This window comes from Hyperolius riggenbachi, chromosome 1, assembly GCF_040937935.1.
Source record: "Hyperolius riggenbachi isolate aHypRig1 chromosome 1, aHypRig1.pri, whole genome shotgun sequence".
NCBI lineage: Eukaryota > Metazoa > Chordata > Amphibia > Anura > Hyperoliidae > Hyperolius > Hyperolius riggenbachi.
In genome coordinates, this window is record NC_090646.1 from 190,923,663 (window position 1) to 190,944,265 (window position 20,603).

At 42.6% G+C, this 20,603-nt stretch overlaps 1 protein-coding gene across 2 annotated transcripts in view; it reads left to right on the forward strand.

The window, feature by feature from the left end:
* The window catches only part of ZNF827 (zinc finger protein 827), a 232,964-nt gene that overhangs the window by 132,239 nt on the left and 80,122 nt on the right, over nucleotides 1–20,603 (forward strand). For both annotated transcript variants that reach the window (XM_068279307.1, XM_068279313.1), the window contains exon 5: nucleotides 13,488–13,718. In XM_068279307.1, coding sequence (XP_068135408.1) covers nucleotides 13,488–13,718 — 231 coding nt within the window. The remainder of the gene's footprint in view (nucleotides 1–13,487; nucleotides 13,719–20,603) is intronic.

Genomic DNA, 20,603 nt, shown 5'->3' on the forward strand with positions numbered 1-20,603 from the left:
AAGCCAGCACCTATTCAGTGAGGAGACCTTGGGCAAGACTTCTTAAGTCTTCTACTGCCTATAGAGCATACATGTCAAACTCTGGTCCGCAGGCCAAATCTGGCCTTTCAGAGCCATTATATTTGTCCCTCAACTGGTTTCCCTACTTTGCATTATGTATGGGCCACTCTAGACCACCAGGGAAGCTATATTGAAGGCGAAGTCCTAGAACACCAGGGAAGTCATATGGGGGAGGTAGGCAGAAAGCACTAAACACTAGAGAACTGTATATGGGAGCGTGGGGGCCTCTAGACACCAGGTAACTGTATAGGGGAGTGTAGGGGCCTCTAGACACCAGGGAGCTGTATAGGGGAGGGTGGGGGCCTTTAGACAACAGGGAACTTTATAAGGGAGAAAGGTGACCAGTAGACCTTGATGTTGGCCCACGACTAGATCCCAGTGTACAATTTCATACCACTTTGTATTTGAGTTTGACACCCCCGCTATAGAGTGTGGCCTAGTGGCTGCAGCTCTGGCGCTTTGAGACCACCAGGAGAAAAGCGCAATATAAATGTTCTGTGTCTTCTGTCTATATATCATGGTCATTTGAAGTGATCCTATGTTGTGATGTAATGTCTTTGAAAATGACAGGTTTGTTCATATGTTCCTGGAACACAAGGTAATCTGAACAGTAGACTGTATATTTAAGTTTATAATTTTGAAAACCGTGTAATTGCAGCCTTTATATGATTCAGTGTGCATTTGCATTCGGATCTCTTGTTTTAGCTAGTGACCTATTTGGTTAGGGGCTTTATGGCCGCACTAGATGTACTGGGGGACATTATAGCTGCACTTGATGTATTGGACAATGTGCATGTAAGTTAGTACACACATTTCTGTCACCTGACAGGGACCAGTACTCTATCCCTTGGGGCGATAGTGAAGTGCTGACGCTATACAGAGGTGTCACTAGTCTCCAGGCAAGCAGAGCGTCTGTTGCTATGGGGGATAAATGGAGGAAAAATGATTGGCACAAGATGAAGCGGGCTATTGCGGGCAGGGAGAGTGGGGAGAACAATGCACTTGTTGCTCGTTTGGCTTCTGGGATCACTAAAGATAGGGCATGCTGGATCTTTAGCAGACGTCAGGCTGCCGATATACGCACGCTGCATTCACTCATGATTCTCATCCAAGGCAGTATTAGCCGCCAAGGCGAAGCAGGTCATTTTGGCGCACTGCGTCTGACTTGGGTGCCACCATAGACGTAATGTTATTTTGTTTATAGTGGCACATGCAGGATTTAAAGTGTAATTCGGGTACAGTGATTGCCGGACCCTGAATTACTTCTCCCTCCAAGTTGCTAGGACTCAGGAGGGAAAGTATTGAACTCTACCCCTGAATTTCAGCAGCAGCAGGGTAAGCCGTTATTCGCCTCACCCTGCGCCCATCTGACCGGGCGGCATAATAATATATACTGCCACCAAGCTCGAGTTCAATCCAGCTTCATACTCTCCAATGTTAACCAGTTTGGGAGAATGTAGAAGATAAAGGCCCATTGTGTTGCCTATATTCTCTAAAGCCCCGTCTACACGGGGAGATGTTGAGGAGATGTTGTGGCGATCGGCGGCCTCTTGCGCGTCCCTGCGCGTGCCCGCCGCGTCCCCGCTCGCCGCGCATGAGCCCCATTCGATTCGCCGCCGGCGCCGCTTATCTCCTGCACGATTCCCTGCCATTGTCCCCTCGCGGGGATCGAGCAGGGAATCGGCGGTGCGGAGATCCGTCCTGTCGGATCTTATCAATCGAGCCGCATCAGCGGCTCGATTGATAAGGAGCATCGCGGCCGCATCTACTCGTGTAGATGCGGCTTTCCAATGACTTCTTGACAATTTACATTAGATTAAAGCTTTAGATGGACCTCATGCATCCCGCATAGCTTTCATATCCAACACTTGGTAATGAACACCCGTGAAATAATTATACATCCATTTATAGTCACAGATGGATTGTAACATATTTGACTAAGCTGAAAGTATACTCCATTTTATATAATAAAAACACTGTTCCGTCTTTCCTGGAGCATGGTTTGCATTTCAGATATTTCTAATACACTTTTTGGATAGTGTACTGGTAAGGCTGTTGCCTTGGCTGTAGGGCTTGAGCCTTTGACCAGGGTTTGAATCACAGTTCAAGCAAGTTTGTACAACAGTAACTAGTCTTTGGGCAAGGCTCAGAAACGATCCTGGTTGCCTGTGGAGTGTGCCCTAAAAGTGGCTACCACCCTGAAGGACTTTGAGTCTGTCATGTGCAACTTAATTACCCATGCGGGGAGAGGAAATGCCCAAGCAGCCTGTTCTGCAGAGTTCAGATTACAGGTGTGATGTGATGCTGGGTATGTGCTTGTGGTCAGTTTTTTCAATTAAGTAGCTGGGGAATAATAAATAAGTAAAAATCTATTTTAATAACAGATCATTTCAGAGATTTGTAGTGTTAATACGTGTTTACTGTGTTATTTTAGCAAAATTGGAATTTCACTTTAAAAAATTAAAATAAAAAGGAAGGCTTTGCTTAGAGCAGTGATTGCTAACCTTGGCACTCCAGCTGTGTATATATGATGTATATAGCACTGCACTGATATGTCACTTTCTGATGAAGCCTTATGGTGAAACCGGTCAAAGTAGCACTGTATATATAGTATGTTGATAGCACCTTGATTTTAACTCTTGCCAGTGAGTCCTCCTAAAAACTCTGTGTCTATTTTCTAGGCAATAGATCCACCCAGAACCTTATTACAGGTCTGTGGTGTCTTCTGTATGCCATTTATGACTCTAAAACGTTTGGTACAGGGTTGTGGGGGATAGCTACACCCCACTCCATGTACAATAGAAGTGGTGGGGGATCAGCCAGGTCCCCCTCACATCTACCCATGGATACGTTGAGCTATGATTAAAATAGACCAATTTATATATCGAGGTGTCCCTACACGGACAATCCCGATTTTGACTTTGTTGTTTTTATAATAAAGATACCATTCTTTTACCCTGTACCTATGGGGGTGGTCCATCTGGACCTTCAGTGTATATATATATTGTTTCCCTGGTACTTATTCCGAAAGTTCTTCACTCCAGCTGTGACAAAACTACAAATCCTATTATGTCTCTGTCTCCCCAAGTTATGCTTAGAGCTGTCAGAGTATTGCAATGCCTCATGGGACTTGTAGTTCCACCACAGCTGGAGTGCCAAGGTTAGCCATCACTGGCTTAGAGTGAGCAAAGCCTTCATTCCTTTTTGACCGTGAATTTGTTAACCCAGGGGAACTGGTCAGTGTTGGCTGTGCCAAATAAAATGCTAGGGAATTTCCACACTCATCATAAGATAAAACGGATGCTTATGGGAGGGTTCCCCGGGCGGTGGTATTTATATAAAATAACTGCCTGTGGTAGTTCCCCTGCAGTTATTGGCGACTCTTTTCCCTTCCTCCCCCCCACAGCACATTTTCAGTCACTCTTCTAGGACATCTTGACTTTGTGAAACTATATAGCATTATTGACTTAAACACTGAATGGCCTGTTATATGTTACTGAGTGTCTAATAATCTGCCTGATGTCCATGAGTTCAACATAGCCAAAAGCCTTCAGCTGGGACAAATAGTATTCCTGGCCTGTATGTAGCTGTCTGCTATGTGTAAAGATGATGTTAATGTTATACGGTTGTGCTGAGGGAGCTGGCTCTTTCCTGGGTCAATACTTATTTGGTTTTCCAGGAATGCAGCAGCCCTACATCATGGTCTACTGTCACCCTGGCTTAGTTTGCTGACTTTTTCAGGAGATTAAATTAAAGAAACAGCTCACTCTGGATATTTTTTTTCCATTTACTCTTTGACCTATGAGATGACCTGATGCTTTTTCTACTAATTGTTATATCCTTCCTCCATTTGTTCCCTTAATCTATTTTTATAGCTTCAGTCAATATTGAGCTATCTAGAGAAATTCCTTTTCAGGACGGTATGCATCAGTTATGACGGCGGACAAGTTATGACTGTGTGTTTTTACATTGGTTTACTTTGCTTTACTACTAGCTGTAATTTGTAATACATACCGGTAATGCATGTAATATTGCGAACTTTAAATGTGATTGGATGTCTGTCTATGGCTACAGATATACGGAAATGTATAACTGATGCCCATTAATGGCAGTAGACTTTAATGATATTTGACCCTGAAAATATGAAGCAAATGCCAATATAAAGGCTCCTGACCATAAGACGCACCTAGGTTTAGAGGACAAAAAGCAGGGGAAGAAATATATACTAAACCTGGTGCATCCATGGTGAAGGGGCATCTTGTGGATTATGCCACCTTTGTACCTCATGCCCCCTTGTACCTCTTGTGTCCCCCTTGTGTCCTCATGTGTCCGCCTCTGTCCCCCTTGTGTCCTCCTCTATGCCCCTTTGTGTCTCCTTGTGTCCTCCGTTCGTCCCCCTGTGTCCTCCTCTGCATGGGTACAGTACAGGGAGTCCCCGACACTGTGGCAAGTTGGAGGTTCACAAGTCAGGAACTCCCTGCATTTGGACTATAAGACGCAGTGACTTTTTTCCCCACTTTTGGGGAGAAAAAGTGAGTCTTATAGTCCAAAAATTACAGTATTACTTTTACAGTAATTCTCCTGGTTTCAGCATCAGAAACACTTGTTATATCTATATATAATAAAGCCTTGCCCTCCCAGTTATGTTTAGCCTAGGCTGATTAGCTAAGCAGTTTCTTTCCTTATCCACCCACAAACGCTGCTCCATCCTGCACTGTCATTCCTCTTTGCCCCTCCATAGAGCCAGGATGAAGTGCTTGACCGTTCCCTAGCGAGTCATCTGTAAAGCATTGAGTCCTGAAGTGTCAACCACAGGATTGAATCTTGGAAGGCAACACAGATTACATTTAAATTGTGAGTTTGTATGCACAAAAGTTGTAAAAGTCAGCGTGTGACTCCATTTGCCAGGATCTGTATAAAACTGAAAAGGTGGAGCTCTTTTTAACCTCTTCCTTCCATTGTGCAGACATTGTACATGCTAGCAGCACATTTCCTACTCTGCAAAAAAGTTTACAGACCCTGTTCCCTGGGTCTGCGCACTACCACCCATGCAGATGCCTTTGGAGCAGCCTCTGCACTTAGGGCTTAAAAGACTGTTCAGAATAATTTCACATTAAGTAAATTACCTCAAGCAGTAGCATTTTCTTTTTTTTGAGTAAGGTTTTCTCACATACGGTAATAGTTTGGTAAATTATCAGAATAATTTATTTCCTCAAACATGACTGGGTCATGCCCAGAATTGGGTTTGGCACATACAAAGCTCAGCACCATTATCGCTCGCCACACCATAAATACAGTATACAGTACAATACTAAGTTAACTATGACAACTAAACACTAGTGAGTAGACCGTAAAAGCTACTAGGAAAAAAAAAAACTAAGAATGTGCATGAGCTTTGTGCTGAGGCGTCCATCTTGGTGCCATCTTGTATGCACTCAGACAACTTCATGATATTTTGCAAAGATTTTTTTTATCTCATGCGGTATTTCAATTGGTATTTGAAGGATTTTTGTGGTATTTGAAGGATTATGTAGTGCAAGGAAAATGGAAGCCAGATGAGATACAGATTAGCATTTTTTTTTATACCGACAAGTAAAGAGCAAGTCCAAGATGCATAAAATTAACATAAAATTTGTATCTGTTCAAAATCATTAGCATCTTCTTAACCATTTTATTGATAAAATGATATTGTGGATTTGTGTTTTACAAAACGTGAAATAAGCAAAAAACATTTTTCATTAACTTTTTAATCCAAGTTCCTCTTTTCTCTACCCTCTGTTCCTCCTCCTTGCTCTTTCTTAACACCCTCCTGTAACCTAACAAATATTAGTTACTGTCAGTTCCAGACTGCAGATAAAATACAGAATATTTCACGTTTTTACACCTGCGTTATTCTTGCATGCGTATTATGCCATTGAGTGTTCAGTTGGGTGCAGGGTGAAGCTGAGAGACGGCTCGCCCTGCTCCTGCTGAAAACCCGGGCAGCGTTCTTTACTATTCCCCCTCGAGTTGTAGCAACTCCAAGGGACACGAAATTTGGGGTCCAGCTATTGCTGCAAGGTCGAAGAGAGCAGAAGCCAATTCACCATCCGGACAGTTTACTATGACAACTCCCTCCCGCTTTGCATAGCCTTGCAGGTACACTTCCCCAGCGGCAGGAGAAATGTGACACTGCAGCCAAATATAGTTTTAGCATACGTGGCTGTTCAAAGGTTAAAGTGGATCCGAGATGAACTTTTATTCATTGCATAATTGTGTTCCTTTCATATAGTTTATAGGGCATTCCTCAAACCAAATACTTTTTTTTGTTTTGTTTTAATACCCTAATTCCCTATAAACTAAACAAGCCTCGCCCACAGCTTCTCCAAAACACCAAGGCACTCAGACCCATGTAGCAAGGGCTTATGGGAGCTCAGTCTGGGCAGGAGGAAGAGGAGGGGGTTACTAGCCAGAGTTTTCAGGGGCAGAGGGGAGGGGGGAGTGAATTTTTCACAGGCTGAGGGGTGGAGATATAGTTGCGGATTACCTGTGTAATGATAACAAACAGAACATGGCTGCCCTCATTGCATCACAGGAATAAAATGTTGAAGCTGTTTGCAGCCAGATTTGCTGTGTAAACTTTAGATAAGATATATAGGCAAGTTACTTGTTCTAGTTAATTTTTCATCTCTGATCCGCTTTAAGGAAACAAATATTACTAAGATTTAAGGCAGCCTTTCTCAACCTTTTTAACCTGGTGGAACCCTGTAAATAATTTTTGGATCTCAAGGAACCCCTGCAAATATGTTTGTGGGATCTCAAGGAACCCCTGCATTTATTTTGCAGGAGGCATGGACTTTGTAATAGATGGTAGTGAAATAAACAACCACACCTACTTTTAATGTCACTCATTATACGGTCTCCTTATTCCAGTGCTTTTTAGGCTAGTTACACACCAGGATGTTGCGTTTAGTTATAGGGCACATAATGTGCCCCTAACGCAACGCCTGGTGCTCTCTGGTGTGGACGTCGGAGTGAGCCGCGTTGTGCAGCTCACTCTGGCGTCCGTGATGCCGCGATGCGTACTCCTGGACGCATGCTGCATCACGTGGTCCCGCCCGGCCAATCGTCGCACAGAGCGGCCGCTCCAGGAAGTAAACACTGCACGTCACTGAGTGCAGTGAATATTAATTAGCCATGTGCCTGGCCGCTCTCCCCTCCTCCCCAACATGACTGAGCATGTGCAAACAGTCTAACGCGGCTTAGCCGCGGAGAACGCACAGCATGCAGTCTTATTGATGTGCTCATTATTATTTTAACCCCCAATTTAGTGCTTTTTTTTTACAGTATCCTCTATTATAATGTTCTCTATAATACTTCTCTCGCGATGGGAGGAAATGCCAAGGAACCCCTGCAAAGTACTCGAGGAACCCTGGGTGAGAATGCCTAATTTAAGGGGTGTGCAGCAGGAAGGGGATACAAAGAGAGGTGCAGCTTAAGCCTTGTTGTCCTTTTGGTTTTAGATAAAGTTGGGAAAGCTTCATTTTTTGGAGGGCGGGGGTTTGACCTGAGAGATCTGATATGATTTTTTTTCAATTTGATAAAAAATGTGTGCAATCAAACCAAGTATGAACGACTTTTCCAAAAATATCACATAAAGATTAAATACAACATTCAGGTGTGTGTGTGTGTCCGTCCGTCCTTGAGTCTTCACATCAGATTCTGTATGGTAAAAGTAGAACAGTAACCCATCGCAACCATTTAGAATCCTTGCCTCCATACAGTTGAAACAAGCTTATATGCTTAGGAGAAGCATTTTTTTCTTAGTGGTAATAATAAAAGTACTTTTTCCCTCAGATTTGCTGCTAGTCCTGAAATGTGCAGGGTGAATGATGGGAAAAATCCTTTGCTTGAGATATTTCCATGGACAAAAATCACATAAAAATCCTGGAATTGCACTTGTAAATCAAACCCAGATGACAAGCATGGTATTCTGACCACAAATGGTTAACAGCAGAGCAACAATAAGGTTCAATATCCTGAGGTGACCTTGGAAGCAGCAGAGAAGTGACCACATTCACCAGCAGCGGCCCCTCACACACAGCCTCCTGTTTCTTCCTGCTTCTTATGACTGCGCAGTGAAGTTAAATAACTTTTTCAAGGCTGACAGTTTAATTGAATCTGTAAATGGTCAATCACAATAGAAAACAACTCTGATGTCTGCGACACTGAATCACACGACTTCTGTTCTGAGCTATTAATTCAAATAAACCTAAAAGGCATTACCAGCATCACATTCCATTATATTCTTTTCCATCACATATTTAAATAGATGGGTGAATTTTTGCCAATTTCAACTCTTTTATCTCCATACATTCTGTTTGTGCATTTAAATTACAAGCTAACCCTTATACAGACTAGAACATAGTGGGAAATTCTGTTAATTTAAGCTATGTACAGATATTCAATTGCTGTCACCCCAAATAATCATTGGTGAGCATTCCAGGTGAAAGTTTTAGTAATGATCAGCGTACGGACATGCTGCTTAGCTAAAGAGGGCGGAGCGCTCTACCCTATAGAGAAGGGAGGGGAGTGTTAAAGGGACACTGTAGGGGTGCCGGGGGAAAAGGAGTTGAACTTACCCCGGGCTTCTAATGGACCCCCGCAGACATCCTGTGCCCGCGCAGCCACTCACCGATGCTCCGGCCCCGCCTCCGGGTCACTTCTGGAATTTCAGATTTTAAAGTCTGAAAACCACTGCGCCTGTGTTGCTGTGTCCTCAATCCCGCTGATGTCACCAGGAGCATACTGCGCAGGCCCAGTATGGTCTGTGTCTGCGCAGTACGCTCCTGGTGACATCAGCGGGATCAAGGACATGGCAACGCAGGCGCAGTGGTCTTCAGACTTTAAAGTATGAAGTTCCAGAAGTGAACCGGAGGCGGGGCCGAGCATCGGTGAGTGGCTGCGCGGGCACAGGATGTCTGCAGGGGACTGTTAAAAGCCCCGGGTAAGTTCAACTCATTTTCCCCCGACCCCCCTACAGTTTCCCTTTAAGTTGTGGATGAACAGCGCTACGGAAGTTGATGGCGCTAGATAAATAAAAAATAATAATATAACAGTAGTGGTGTTACCAATTTAGCAATCCAACAAGGTGCATTGTTAAATTTCTTTTGCCCAAGATGATCACAAATGATCGTGTTTTTAATGGTAGAGGCCATGTAAAAAAAAAAAAAGTAATCAAAAAAAATTTTGAGCACTTTGTTTACTAAGAAAGTTGATGGTACTTTTATATCTCCATTTTCAGATGGGCAGTCATCTGCAATTTAGTTTTTCGGCCTCTTGCTACCCATGGACTCCTAACCCGTCCTGATTAAAAGAAATATATATATTTTCTTCCTCATACTGTACCTCTGTGATCTGATGGCTGTTACCTGTGTATAAAGAGAGGCACAGAGAGGCACAGTCCATTGCTCTGCCATCTCAGACATTTTAGGACTACTTACTGATTATACTATTCCTAGGTGTCTAGGTTGCACAGCATTAATAATGCTATCTAATCTAAACCCTAAAGCTAGCCATACACTTATAGATTTCCACCCAATGTTCAAAAACAATTTATTCCTTTCAGAAAAGTATCGGTTCAGAAGGAAGCAATTCCTACCACACACTGCACATAAATCGCAGCATTGCACTGTTCAAGATCAACTTTAATTTTCCATCCTGTCCGATTGATACTTTCGATTGATTTTTGGTTTAAATCTATCAAAATTTGATTGATCTGACATTTTGGGGAATCAGTTCACAGCAGATAATTTGAATGGGAAAATAGATGTGTATGGACACCTTAATTATAAAATCTTCGGTGACCACCTAGGGCAGTGATGGCTAACCTTGGCACTCCAGCGGTGGTGGAACTACAAGTCCCATGAGGCATTGCAATACTCTGACAGTTCTAAGCATAACTCGGGGAGGCAGAGGAAGGATGGGATTTGTAGTTTTGTCTCAGCTGGGGTGCTAAGGTTAGCTATCACTGACCAAGGGTCTCACTACTTACTTCCAGTGTTTTCCATTAGTATTGAAGTGTGTGGCTCCTCTCCGAGCCAGACATTGGCACTGTCTTCAGAGCTAGTACCTCCTTGCTATGCTCCCATAGACTGTTAGGTGTCATATTGGATGATAACATGCCCATCAACATAATATTGTCGTCAGCCAAACAAGGGGAGCCTTCAGCATTAGTAGGCAGTCTCCTAGTTCTGCTTGACATCTGTACCTGCACTGTGATTAGCTGTGGAATTGATGAAGTCTGCATATTTTCATTTCACTTTATCGTGTGCCCCCTGGTTTAAAGTAAACCTGCTGCAATGGTTAGGAGGATAATTAAAGTGCTGATTCAACATGCTGAATTTGATTAAATACTGACAATGGTCCAAACGCGATTATAAGCCATGGGCTCAAATAGTTCAGGGAGACATTTATTACAATTTAGTGTTGCAACCATTGGCTTCTCTTGCAGATTGAATATACACTCTGTGTGACATATTACTTTGGACAAAGCCCAAGGAGATCATATTAGCCTTTACATTTGGCTTATCTACTGTGTTCAAGTCACAATGACTTTTCATTTCACTGGCATCACCCATTCTTCACCAGCCTGCTGATGCTGTGCTCTGATTACTGTGGCTCAGGATGCGGCCTACTGCTTGCTTGTCCATATCCACTTTAGTCAGGGAATACTGCTGTGCCAATAAGGAATTTTGCAATAAATTACTGTATAATTAAAAGTGCTCTGTGAGGAAATCCTATAGTGGTAGACTGAACTCTTGTTTTTTTTTTCTTTCTTCTGATATAAATCTGAAGTACTGTATGTTTATGGAATAACATTTCTGTGAATGTTGTTTTCCCACATAAGGGATTTCTGACACAAAACCTTCATATAAACCTAAATTAATAACTGAAATAATACAAGGTGGCCTTATGTATGGCCTTTTTAGTTTTGAAAAATACAGAGGTGCCAGCAGAATATAAAGTATATCCAAGTACACATAAAATGGGAGGCAAGGGTGGACTTGCCTCCCCAGGACAAACACAACAGTCGTATATAATAAAAAAATGGAAAGAGGTGCTATACCAGCGTATACAGCGGTTGAGTTGCTCCTTGTTGTACTTTTGCCTGAGGAAGAGGACTTGAGACCCGCGAAACGCATTGCATGTTGGAGTAAGAATAAAGTTACATTTTTTTTAATATATATGACTTGTGTCCGTCCTGGGGAGGTAAGTCCACCCTTGTCCCCCATTTTATGTGTTTTTACTTGGATATACTTTTATTCTGCTGGCGCCTCTATATTTTTCAAAACTATCTTTATCCACCTTGTGGATGGGTGAGACCATGCTTTTTTTCTGTTCTATGGAGAGTGACTTCTTAACCTGAGCAGGGACAGGCATAATTTCCCCTCATGCACAATTAGTAGTTGCCTGATCCTGGCAGCCCATACTTGTGAGTGTATATACTTGCTATAAGTAAAATCTCTACTGTACCATCAAAGATACACTATTGGGGGCTCTCAATTGTCCTTTCTTCTTGTTTTATGTATGGCCTTATTCCGCTACCGTAGCACCATAAGGTGACTGTCACCTCATTTTAAAGAAGAATGTCTTGACAATCCCCCATACATTCCCTGGCATACTTCTAATCTAAGTGACAAGAATATGGAGGCTGCCAGATTTATTTCCTTTTAAACAATACTTCTTGCTTTCAATGCTATGGGCGACCCAGACAGGAAGTGAAGAATTTTCTCTGCAGTGTGGGCACAAACCACGGCAATACTTATGCAAAAGACCTTCTTGGTGTGTCTGCGGGGGGCAGGAGGAAGCTAAGGGGTCAATTACACAGAACAAGGAAATGCATAACTTTATTAGGTTAAATAGGAAATACATTTTCAAAATCAGAATGTTTTCTAAACTGTCAGTTGAGTTTCTCAGCAAGCTAATGATAAAATTCAGAAAAAAAATATGTGCCATTATGACTGTGCTCCCATGGGTGCTGTGGCATTACTTCCACAGTTTCACTCACACAGAGAGTGGAAGATGTGACCAGACCCGCTTTACTGATCCTCCTCTGTGAGAGAATGTAATGTGCTAAACGTCTATTGGGAATAATGAGCTCATTATGAATTATTAAAAATCATTTAGACAGTGTGTAATATGAATTTTATCTATATGGAATGTGTATAAATCAGATATGCCATTGTGTTTTCATCTTGAGGAATAATACCCAGACAGCTTATGCTGACCCAGAACCACCTGGAAGGTATAAAGGGCTAAAAGAGTCCAAAAACCCCTCTATTAATAAAAGCAACGCAAAATGCAATTTTACATTCTTAAAACAGAAGGTGTTTGCAATAATTCAGCTGTAAGTGAGCAACTGTGGTTTCTCATGATGCATCTCCCCTGAATATGCAAATCACCTCTTTATGCCGGGGAAAGCAAGGCTGCACATCCAACTGATGTATTGTGAGTCTGTAGCTAATACATTTTACAGAGCCACATCAATCCAACTTGCTTACTGACAGTTTAGGGCGTTTAGGTCATCATCAGTGCATGGCAGGGATTAATATGGCTCTATGGGATAGGCTTAGACCAGTGCTAAGGAATACCCAGACCAAAATCGACTGTATGCATGTTGGGTTGATGTGGCTCTGTAAAATGTATTCGCTACAGGCTTACTATAAACCAGTGGTTCTGGATGTGCAACCTTGCTTTCAGGGACATAAAGAGATGATTTGCATATTCAGGAGTGATGCATCATGGGAATTCACACTTACTTATAAAGCTGAATTATCGCAAATACCTTCTTTTTTACGAGGTCAAATTCCATTTAAAACTTGACTAATTTCACTATCCTCTATAATAAAATCCCTGTGTCCTCTCCTGCACCTGTGTCCGTACATTTGCGCTACTGTGCATGTGCGGCACGCGGGCGGACATCAGAGAGCAGGAGGACGGGTGCAGGGGGATTGCATGGCCGAGTGCGTGGTGGGGAGCACAGCAGGCGGAGAGCGCGGCTTGTATGCCGAGCAAGGTGGTGGTGGTGAGTGGGGTCGCGGCTGAGCCCGGGCGGGCTTAATATAAAACTGTTTATAAATTGTGTTGCTTTAACCCATGCAAGGCACGACTTTGAGTTACTAATGTGACTTTGCTGCCTGCTGGGCTGTTTCCTTTGTACGATGCTACCTCTTCTGTAACAACACATTTGAGGAGAAAAAAAACTATCATTCTTGTAACAATTGCCAAGGACAACTCCAGCCATAAGTTATGCATTTAAATGTTTTGTATTTCTAAAATGGTTATTTGTTGTTGTTGTTGTTGTTGTTTTGCCCCTGAAAAAAATTGACCTTATGAAAAAGCAAGTTTGACATTGTTCAACCTGTGTGCATTTCATGTATTCACAGCTGCAAATCAGAAGGAACCTCTCACTCTCACCGTTAGAGTAAAAGAAGAGCCTAAGGAGGAAGATCTGAGCGGCTCCCTGTCTCCACACTCTGGTTACCCCTACAGCCATGAATCTGAGGCGCGCCTCTCCAGCACACCGGATGAAGCCAAGTCCCAGGAAACGCAGCCAAACCTACTGACACAGGATATCTCTGTCAAAGCAGCATCTGAGCTCCTCATGAAGCTTTCAGGTAATTAATTTATGCAGCAATGCTGTATCACTCACTCACTCGTAAGTACTCTATAGGAATATAGGAGAATTCACCCTGAATTGCTGAAACAGACAACAGCAGCAGAATGTCACTGCAATGGTGAGGGTGCTGGCGGTCACTCCACCAGGATCAAGGAGAGACCATGTGACCTGGGCAACTGAGTCACATTTACCATTCGCCTCAACTAGGCCGCAATACATTTTAATGGAGTTGCCAGGAACCCCAACTAATCACTTGTACTGGTGATTAATTGCAACAACTTGTTGCTTGTGCTAGCGACTAGTTACTACTACTATTAGTAAATAGATGCTAGTGACTCAATAGCTCATGTGACATTGTCCATAGTGTCGTCATTCAGTAAAAGTGCCGTGAGATGTCAAACAGCACATGGCTATTTACTAATATTTATGCAAGTAATGCAGTGTGCCTTGCTGCTCCGTGGAACCAGTCCCTACTCTAAAACCATTCAGCATGCAAGCAGAAGGTTTAGCATCATAACTCTATTGGGATCATACTTCTAGTTCTTAAAGTATACCTGAAGGCAAATTTTATGAAAAAGTTCTTTACCACAATAGAGGGAAGCCTTTAGTTAATTCAGGCCTCCCCCACCTGCCTTGAGCTCGCTGTTCCAGTGCTGGGACCCTCTGAACCTATTTGAAAAGGGATCATCAAATAGGTTCTGGCAGCCACACTTCTGTCCATGTACGAGGGCAGCCACATTGCTTTGGTGCAAGACGACCTGCACAGTAGCACAGAGCCGCTTATGCTAGGATTTTACTTGCAAGAGGAGGCTCCATGCTACTATACGTGTGATTAGTGCACCTTCACAGTGTGACTGTGCCCGTTCACAGACAGGAGCATGCCCCCCAAAGAAGAAGAGGCAATCAGCAGTGGACTCTAGAAGGATTGCACTTCCCTCTACTGAGTTAGGTATGTAACTTTTTTTGTTTTTGTAAACTAGTAGCAGTAGTAGAATATTGTACCATGTTAGCCATAGTTAAAAGCAAGACGTCTTGAATCAGTAAGATACCATTTATTGGCTAAATATATAGCCAATAAATGACATCTTCCTGATTCAAAACTTATTGCTTATTCATTACTGTGTCTGTGTGCCTGATTGTCACTTTATATATCAGCACTATCATTGTGGTGATGCCATAAGGTATATTAAAGGGAACCTAAACTGAGATGGGTATGGATTTTTCCTTTTAAAATAATACCAGTTGCCTGACTCTCTTGCTGATCCTGTGTCTCTAATACTTTCAGCCACAGCCCCTCAACAAGCACGCAGATCAGGTGCTCTGACTGAAGTCAGACTGGATTAGCTGCATGCTTGTTTCAGGTGTGTGATTCAGCAACTACTACAGCCAAAGATCAGCAGGAATGACAAGCAACTGGTATTGTCTAAAAGGTAACATCCATATCCCTCTCCTTTAAAGTTCCCTTTAAAGAGTAGTTGTGTTGGAGCCAAATAGCCAGACTTTTTTGCCAGTTTGCTGCGGGTCACCACTTGAATTAATTGCACGTGGCCACAATGTAAGTCAGTGTGTCATGTACTGTTGCTTTTTCTAGAGAGAAGAAGCTGACAAGCCAATTCCCTATTCAAGTGAATTAGCTTGCAGAGCACCCTCTTTAGTGTAATTACCTCTACCTGCACCTCTACAATTCGGAGTGCCACAAGGATCAATCCTATCCCCTCTGCTGTTTGCAATCTACATGTTGCCACTCGGTACACTTATCCTACGTCATGGCCTGACGTACCACTGCTACGCCGATGACACACAGCTATACCTGTCCTTCAAACCTGGTGGAACAGACCCTACCCCAAAAATAAACTCTTGCTTAGCTGAGCTACCGGCATGGATGAATGATAACTGGTTGAAACTGAATGCTGACAAAACTGAGGTCCGGTTTGTCCAAAGCCAGCACTCGCCATCAAAACAGCTCTATCCTAAAGCAACACCAATCAGGATTGGGAATTCAGACATAAACAGCTCCAACCTTGTGCGCAGCCTTGGCGTACTAATCGATGGGGAATTGAGTTTCAGAAACCAAATTTCATCTGTAGTTAAATCTTCCTACTTTCATCTGAAGAACATTGCAAAGATTAAACATCTGATTCCCCCAGAGGATCTTCCAACCCTAGTCCATGCCTTCATCACATCACGGCTGGACTACTGCAATGCCCTTTATGCTGGCCTCCCCAAAAAGGACCTGCGTCGCCTGCAATTAGTGCAGAATGCTGCTGCCAGATTGCTAACAAACCAGCCTTGCCACTGTCACATTACACCGATCCTTCGCTCACTGCACTGGCTACCAGTAGAATGGAGAATACTCTTCAAGATTGGACTGCTGACCTTCAAATCCCTGTACAATCTGGGCCCTGGATACATGAAGGACCTGCTGAAGCTGCACCACACCTCTCACAACCTCAGATCAGCAAATTCTATAAACTTGGTCACTCCCAGAGTGCACCTCAAAAAATCTGGAGACAGAGACTTCTGTCATGCTGCCCCTACTCTTTGGAACTCCCTGCCACACCCAGTAAAGACAGCACCATCCCTGGAGCTATTTAAATCCAGACAGACTGAAAAGCCACCTGTTTAGCCTGGCATTTCCAGACTTATAAAATTCTTCCTTTGTATCACGATGGTCGGAGCCATGCTTATGCGCTTTGAGTCCCATGGGAGAAAAGCGCTTTACAAATGTTATTTGTTGTTGTTGTTATTATAGTATGGCACCCACAGCACTGTTTACCAAGGAACAAAAGCACTAAAAAAACACAAAAACCAGGAAGTGGTGTTTCGATAACATAGCGCCACACCTTTATAAATGGGCCTCAAGATGTCTATAGCTAGGCAGTAGTTGCAATAGTCTGTCTGTGTTATATGCCTGTGTTATGATTTGTACTTTTCAGAAATTAAAAATGATAATAATAATCTTATGGAGCCCTGGCAGGAATTGGCATGATTCCATCCAGCAGTGCACAGATTAGAGTTTAGGGATATGAAACATAGCAGAGAGAAACTACCATCTGTGACTGTCTGATCAAGCTCATCTCGCTGCTCTGCTGATTGTTGTATTAGCGGCTGCCATTACATCACCGGGGTCAGGCTGGTGCATGGATCATACAGCTCAATGAACACAACACCTACTGACAGACAGTTGCTGCATGTCATGTGCTTTAAATATGCTAAAACATACAAATATGCATAAATTAAATGAGCTCTATACTCTGCCAGCAAGGTAATTTACAGCTTCCCTGCTGAGTTTGTTATAGTGCTACATACATAACCACTGAAATGGCAGTGGAGTACTTTAATGAAGGTTTTACTGGACAAAAGGAAATCTAAGCTTTTTAAAGCAAGCCTGAACTGAAAATTAAAAGAAAAAATAAACATACACACGTCATACTTACTCATCAATCTATTTCGCCTCTCATGCGTCCTGTTTGTCCACTGTGATCAATGGAATTCCTGGCTGCCTTTCTACCAATTGTTTACATGCTTTAATATGACCTTGCAATTAGAGGTAATATACCCCTTTAAGATGGTGAATACGCAATCTTCTCTGGTCATATGCGTGCTTAGTTACGCATCAGTGTGCGTCCCACAGTGGTACGCATGGTCTACACTGACGCGTAATTTATGACGCGATATCGGAGCAACACTTTTTTTCAGACATGTCCTTTCTGGTTCATGCGAACGTCATTACGTATACGGATGTAAAGAGTACTTTTACGCGTACCCGCCCCAACACGTGATACAGAAAATAAAGTCCAGTGTTGATCTGTAATGGCGTGGATCAGCCTCGGAAGAAGCACCACCGTGCGAAATGGCTGTCAGGCTACCCGTTTTTTTGCCCTGCACCCACCGCCACCCACCTAGGACATGGTAGGACATCTATCTCATACAATTTTGTATTGAATGTCACTTCAGCACGGAATCCCTGCCTGTGACCTATGTGCCTACGATAACTTCAGTCAATTCTCTTATATGCTTCATTGATTCTTTGAACAGTGAATACATTTCAATCCACTGCAGTGCTTGATGGCATTTGTTTTCTTCTCAATGATGCAGATCAATGGAATTCTCAGACCTCCATTTTGAAAATTGCCTCTACTCCATAACAGCTTCTGGTTTCTTCAGCACACTGTTAAAATGTAATATCGCCCACTTGAGTCATAAGGAACTATGGACATTACCTTGCACATCAGTTGTCCTTTCGGTTATAACAGACAGCAACTGATATATAACTGACAGCAACTGATGTATTTAAGTTCTGACAAAATCTTGACAGAACCGGAAGGATTTGTTGTTAGAAGAAAATTGTGAGCTTCTTAGAGGAACTGACAGCGAGGTAAGTATGTAATATTTATTTGTAGGTACTTCATGTGTTTATTTGAAATAGTTATACTCGGATCAGGTTCCCTTTAAGCAAGCCAGTCTTCACTACATTTGACAGTTGGCACAGGTACTCCTAGGTACTAATTGTGGTACATGAAGGTGATTCCATGCCATTTTGTGCTCCCAGTTTTTTTCTGAGCTTACAGGAGGCTCCATAAAAGCAGGTGCAAACAAAATAGAGTGGTTTTATTGTATATAATTGTCATGGACAAAAAGTTAGTTGTTAATGGTGATGTCAGGCAGTGGCGTAGCTCGAGATCATGGGGCCCCATAGCAAAACTTTAATTGGGACCTTAGATGTAGGCACTCTTAAGCAATACCACCTGCCCCTACCCCATGGATAGGACTTAATTGGTCAATTTACATTATCATGCAATTAAAACTGAACATAGTTCACGGGCACTGAGACAAAGTCAGAGGGTAGAGAAACACAAAAAAGTTAATGGTGAATACATTAACCACTTTATCCACCACTACAGTATATCTACATCCTCTGTGACTTCATCTAAGCCACGAGGACATAGATATACGTCTTGTAGCTGAAGCAGTGCTGTGCTTGATTAGGCTGGCTCCTGTGCAAAACATATGTTCCCTGAGCCAATAAGATTGATTTTTACCATTAAAAATACTTTTTTTCTCAGTTCATAATGAAAAATATCCACTGTAGCATTATTTCAGAATCAAATTTCCTCACCATAAATTGTGACAGGAACATCATTTAAGTTTTTTGTGATAAACGGTAGAAATAGCCAAACAAAATTTGTGTTTTTTATTTACAGTAGTGCGTTTTATTTTTAAACTGGAATTGGTAAAACTTAGAAAGTGTTTTTGTTCAATTTTGTTCCTCTTTTTTCCCATTAAAATACATAGAAAAAAGGGAAAAAATGCCATAGGATGAAAGCCTAGTTAGTCTGGGAAAAAGCAATATATATTTCATTTAGGTGTCATAAGTAGGGATAAAGTCATTGCTGATTAAATAGGGACATAGCTAAAATGTGTAAACTGCTCCGGTCCATAAGGGGGAAACGAGGTCTGGATGCAAAGTGGTTAAGTACCCATTGCCTCCCAGCCCCCCCCCCCCCCCTTCCCCCCATGCTCCAGCGCCCCATAGAAGCTGCTATGGCTATTGCTATGCCTGGTGTAAGGATACTGTTGACTTCAATGCTATAGCCATCAGCTTGGATCATTAACAAGAAATAGCTATTGTTTTTTCTCCCATAGTCCCCCCACCCCCTCTTCTCCTAAAGTCATCATTAATGGTCACTTTCACTTTCTGAACCTCTCTGCAAGGTTTCTCTGTTCACAAACTACTCAAGTATATTATTTTGTCAGTAACTATGCTGTCATTCGCTTGTGAACACCAGGATGTGGCGAGACAGCTCCGAATTAGCAACAGCATTTGTAATGTGCTTTTTCTCACACTGGATTCAAAGCACATGGCATATCTCTAATCACTAATTGGTGGCAGGATGGGCAAAGTTACAGAGGAATAAAACTACCGTAAATGTCTGTACATGCCAGACTAAACACGTGGGTTTTAAATCTGCATTTACCTGTACCTGTAAAATTGCTGCGCACTGCCTGCGTATGGCACATTTACCAGTCCTTTCTGCTTCAGAACGCAGAGTAGAGACACCAAGAGCCAAATAGTGTAGTATGTACTGGTAGTTGAAATGAAGTATGATAGCGTAATAAGCTATACTCACAAAGCAGGGTTACCTCAAAGGCAACCACTATATAGGCAGGTGGGGAGATAAGACCTGACCCCACTTAGGATTAAGAAGTCACACTCCATAGATGAGGAAAAAAAGGGGGTAACACCCTTCCACCCTGGGTTGGACTTGATATAGTGCAGTATGGATACAGAGGCGCCAAAAGGCTAAAGGTATCTAAAAAGTTTAAAACATGAGTAGACAGTGGTGGACTCGCCTCCTCCAAGCAGGCACAAACATTGCCAATGTGTTTGTCAAATACAACAAGTTTATTTAAATACTCCGGGGAACAATGCAACACGTTTCGCAGGTTTGATCCTGCTTCATCAGGCTAACACTGGAGCAGTAGCATATGTGGTCAGTAGAAGAGCCAGACACCTCTTTGTGCACCAGGCCCATGATGAGATAAGCATGGGTACATGGCTGTAGCACTAAGTGTGTTTAGAACTTGCCTGTGCTTTTTATTTATATGTTGATTTGCATTGCAAGAGTTAATAGACAGGTTTTTGGTGTATGCAAATGAGGCAGTCGAATACAGTCATGGCTCTTCTGAAAAGTAAACAGAAGCCAAAACACTTTTACCTGGAAAATAAGCTCTCAAGCTCAAAGCTAATTATTTATTTTTAATGTTGCTGGGAGCTGAATGCACTAGATTTTACATCACACTGACGTGGCTGCTGTGCAAACATCACAGATCAAATGTAACCCCTGAAAGTGAAAACGAGTCACCAGGAAAGTTATCCATG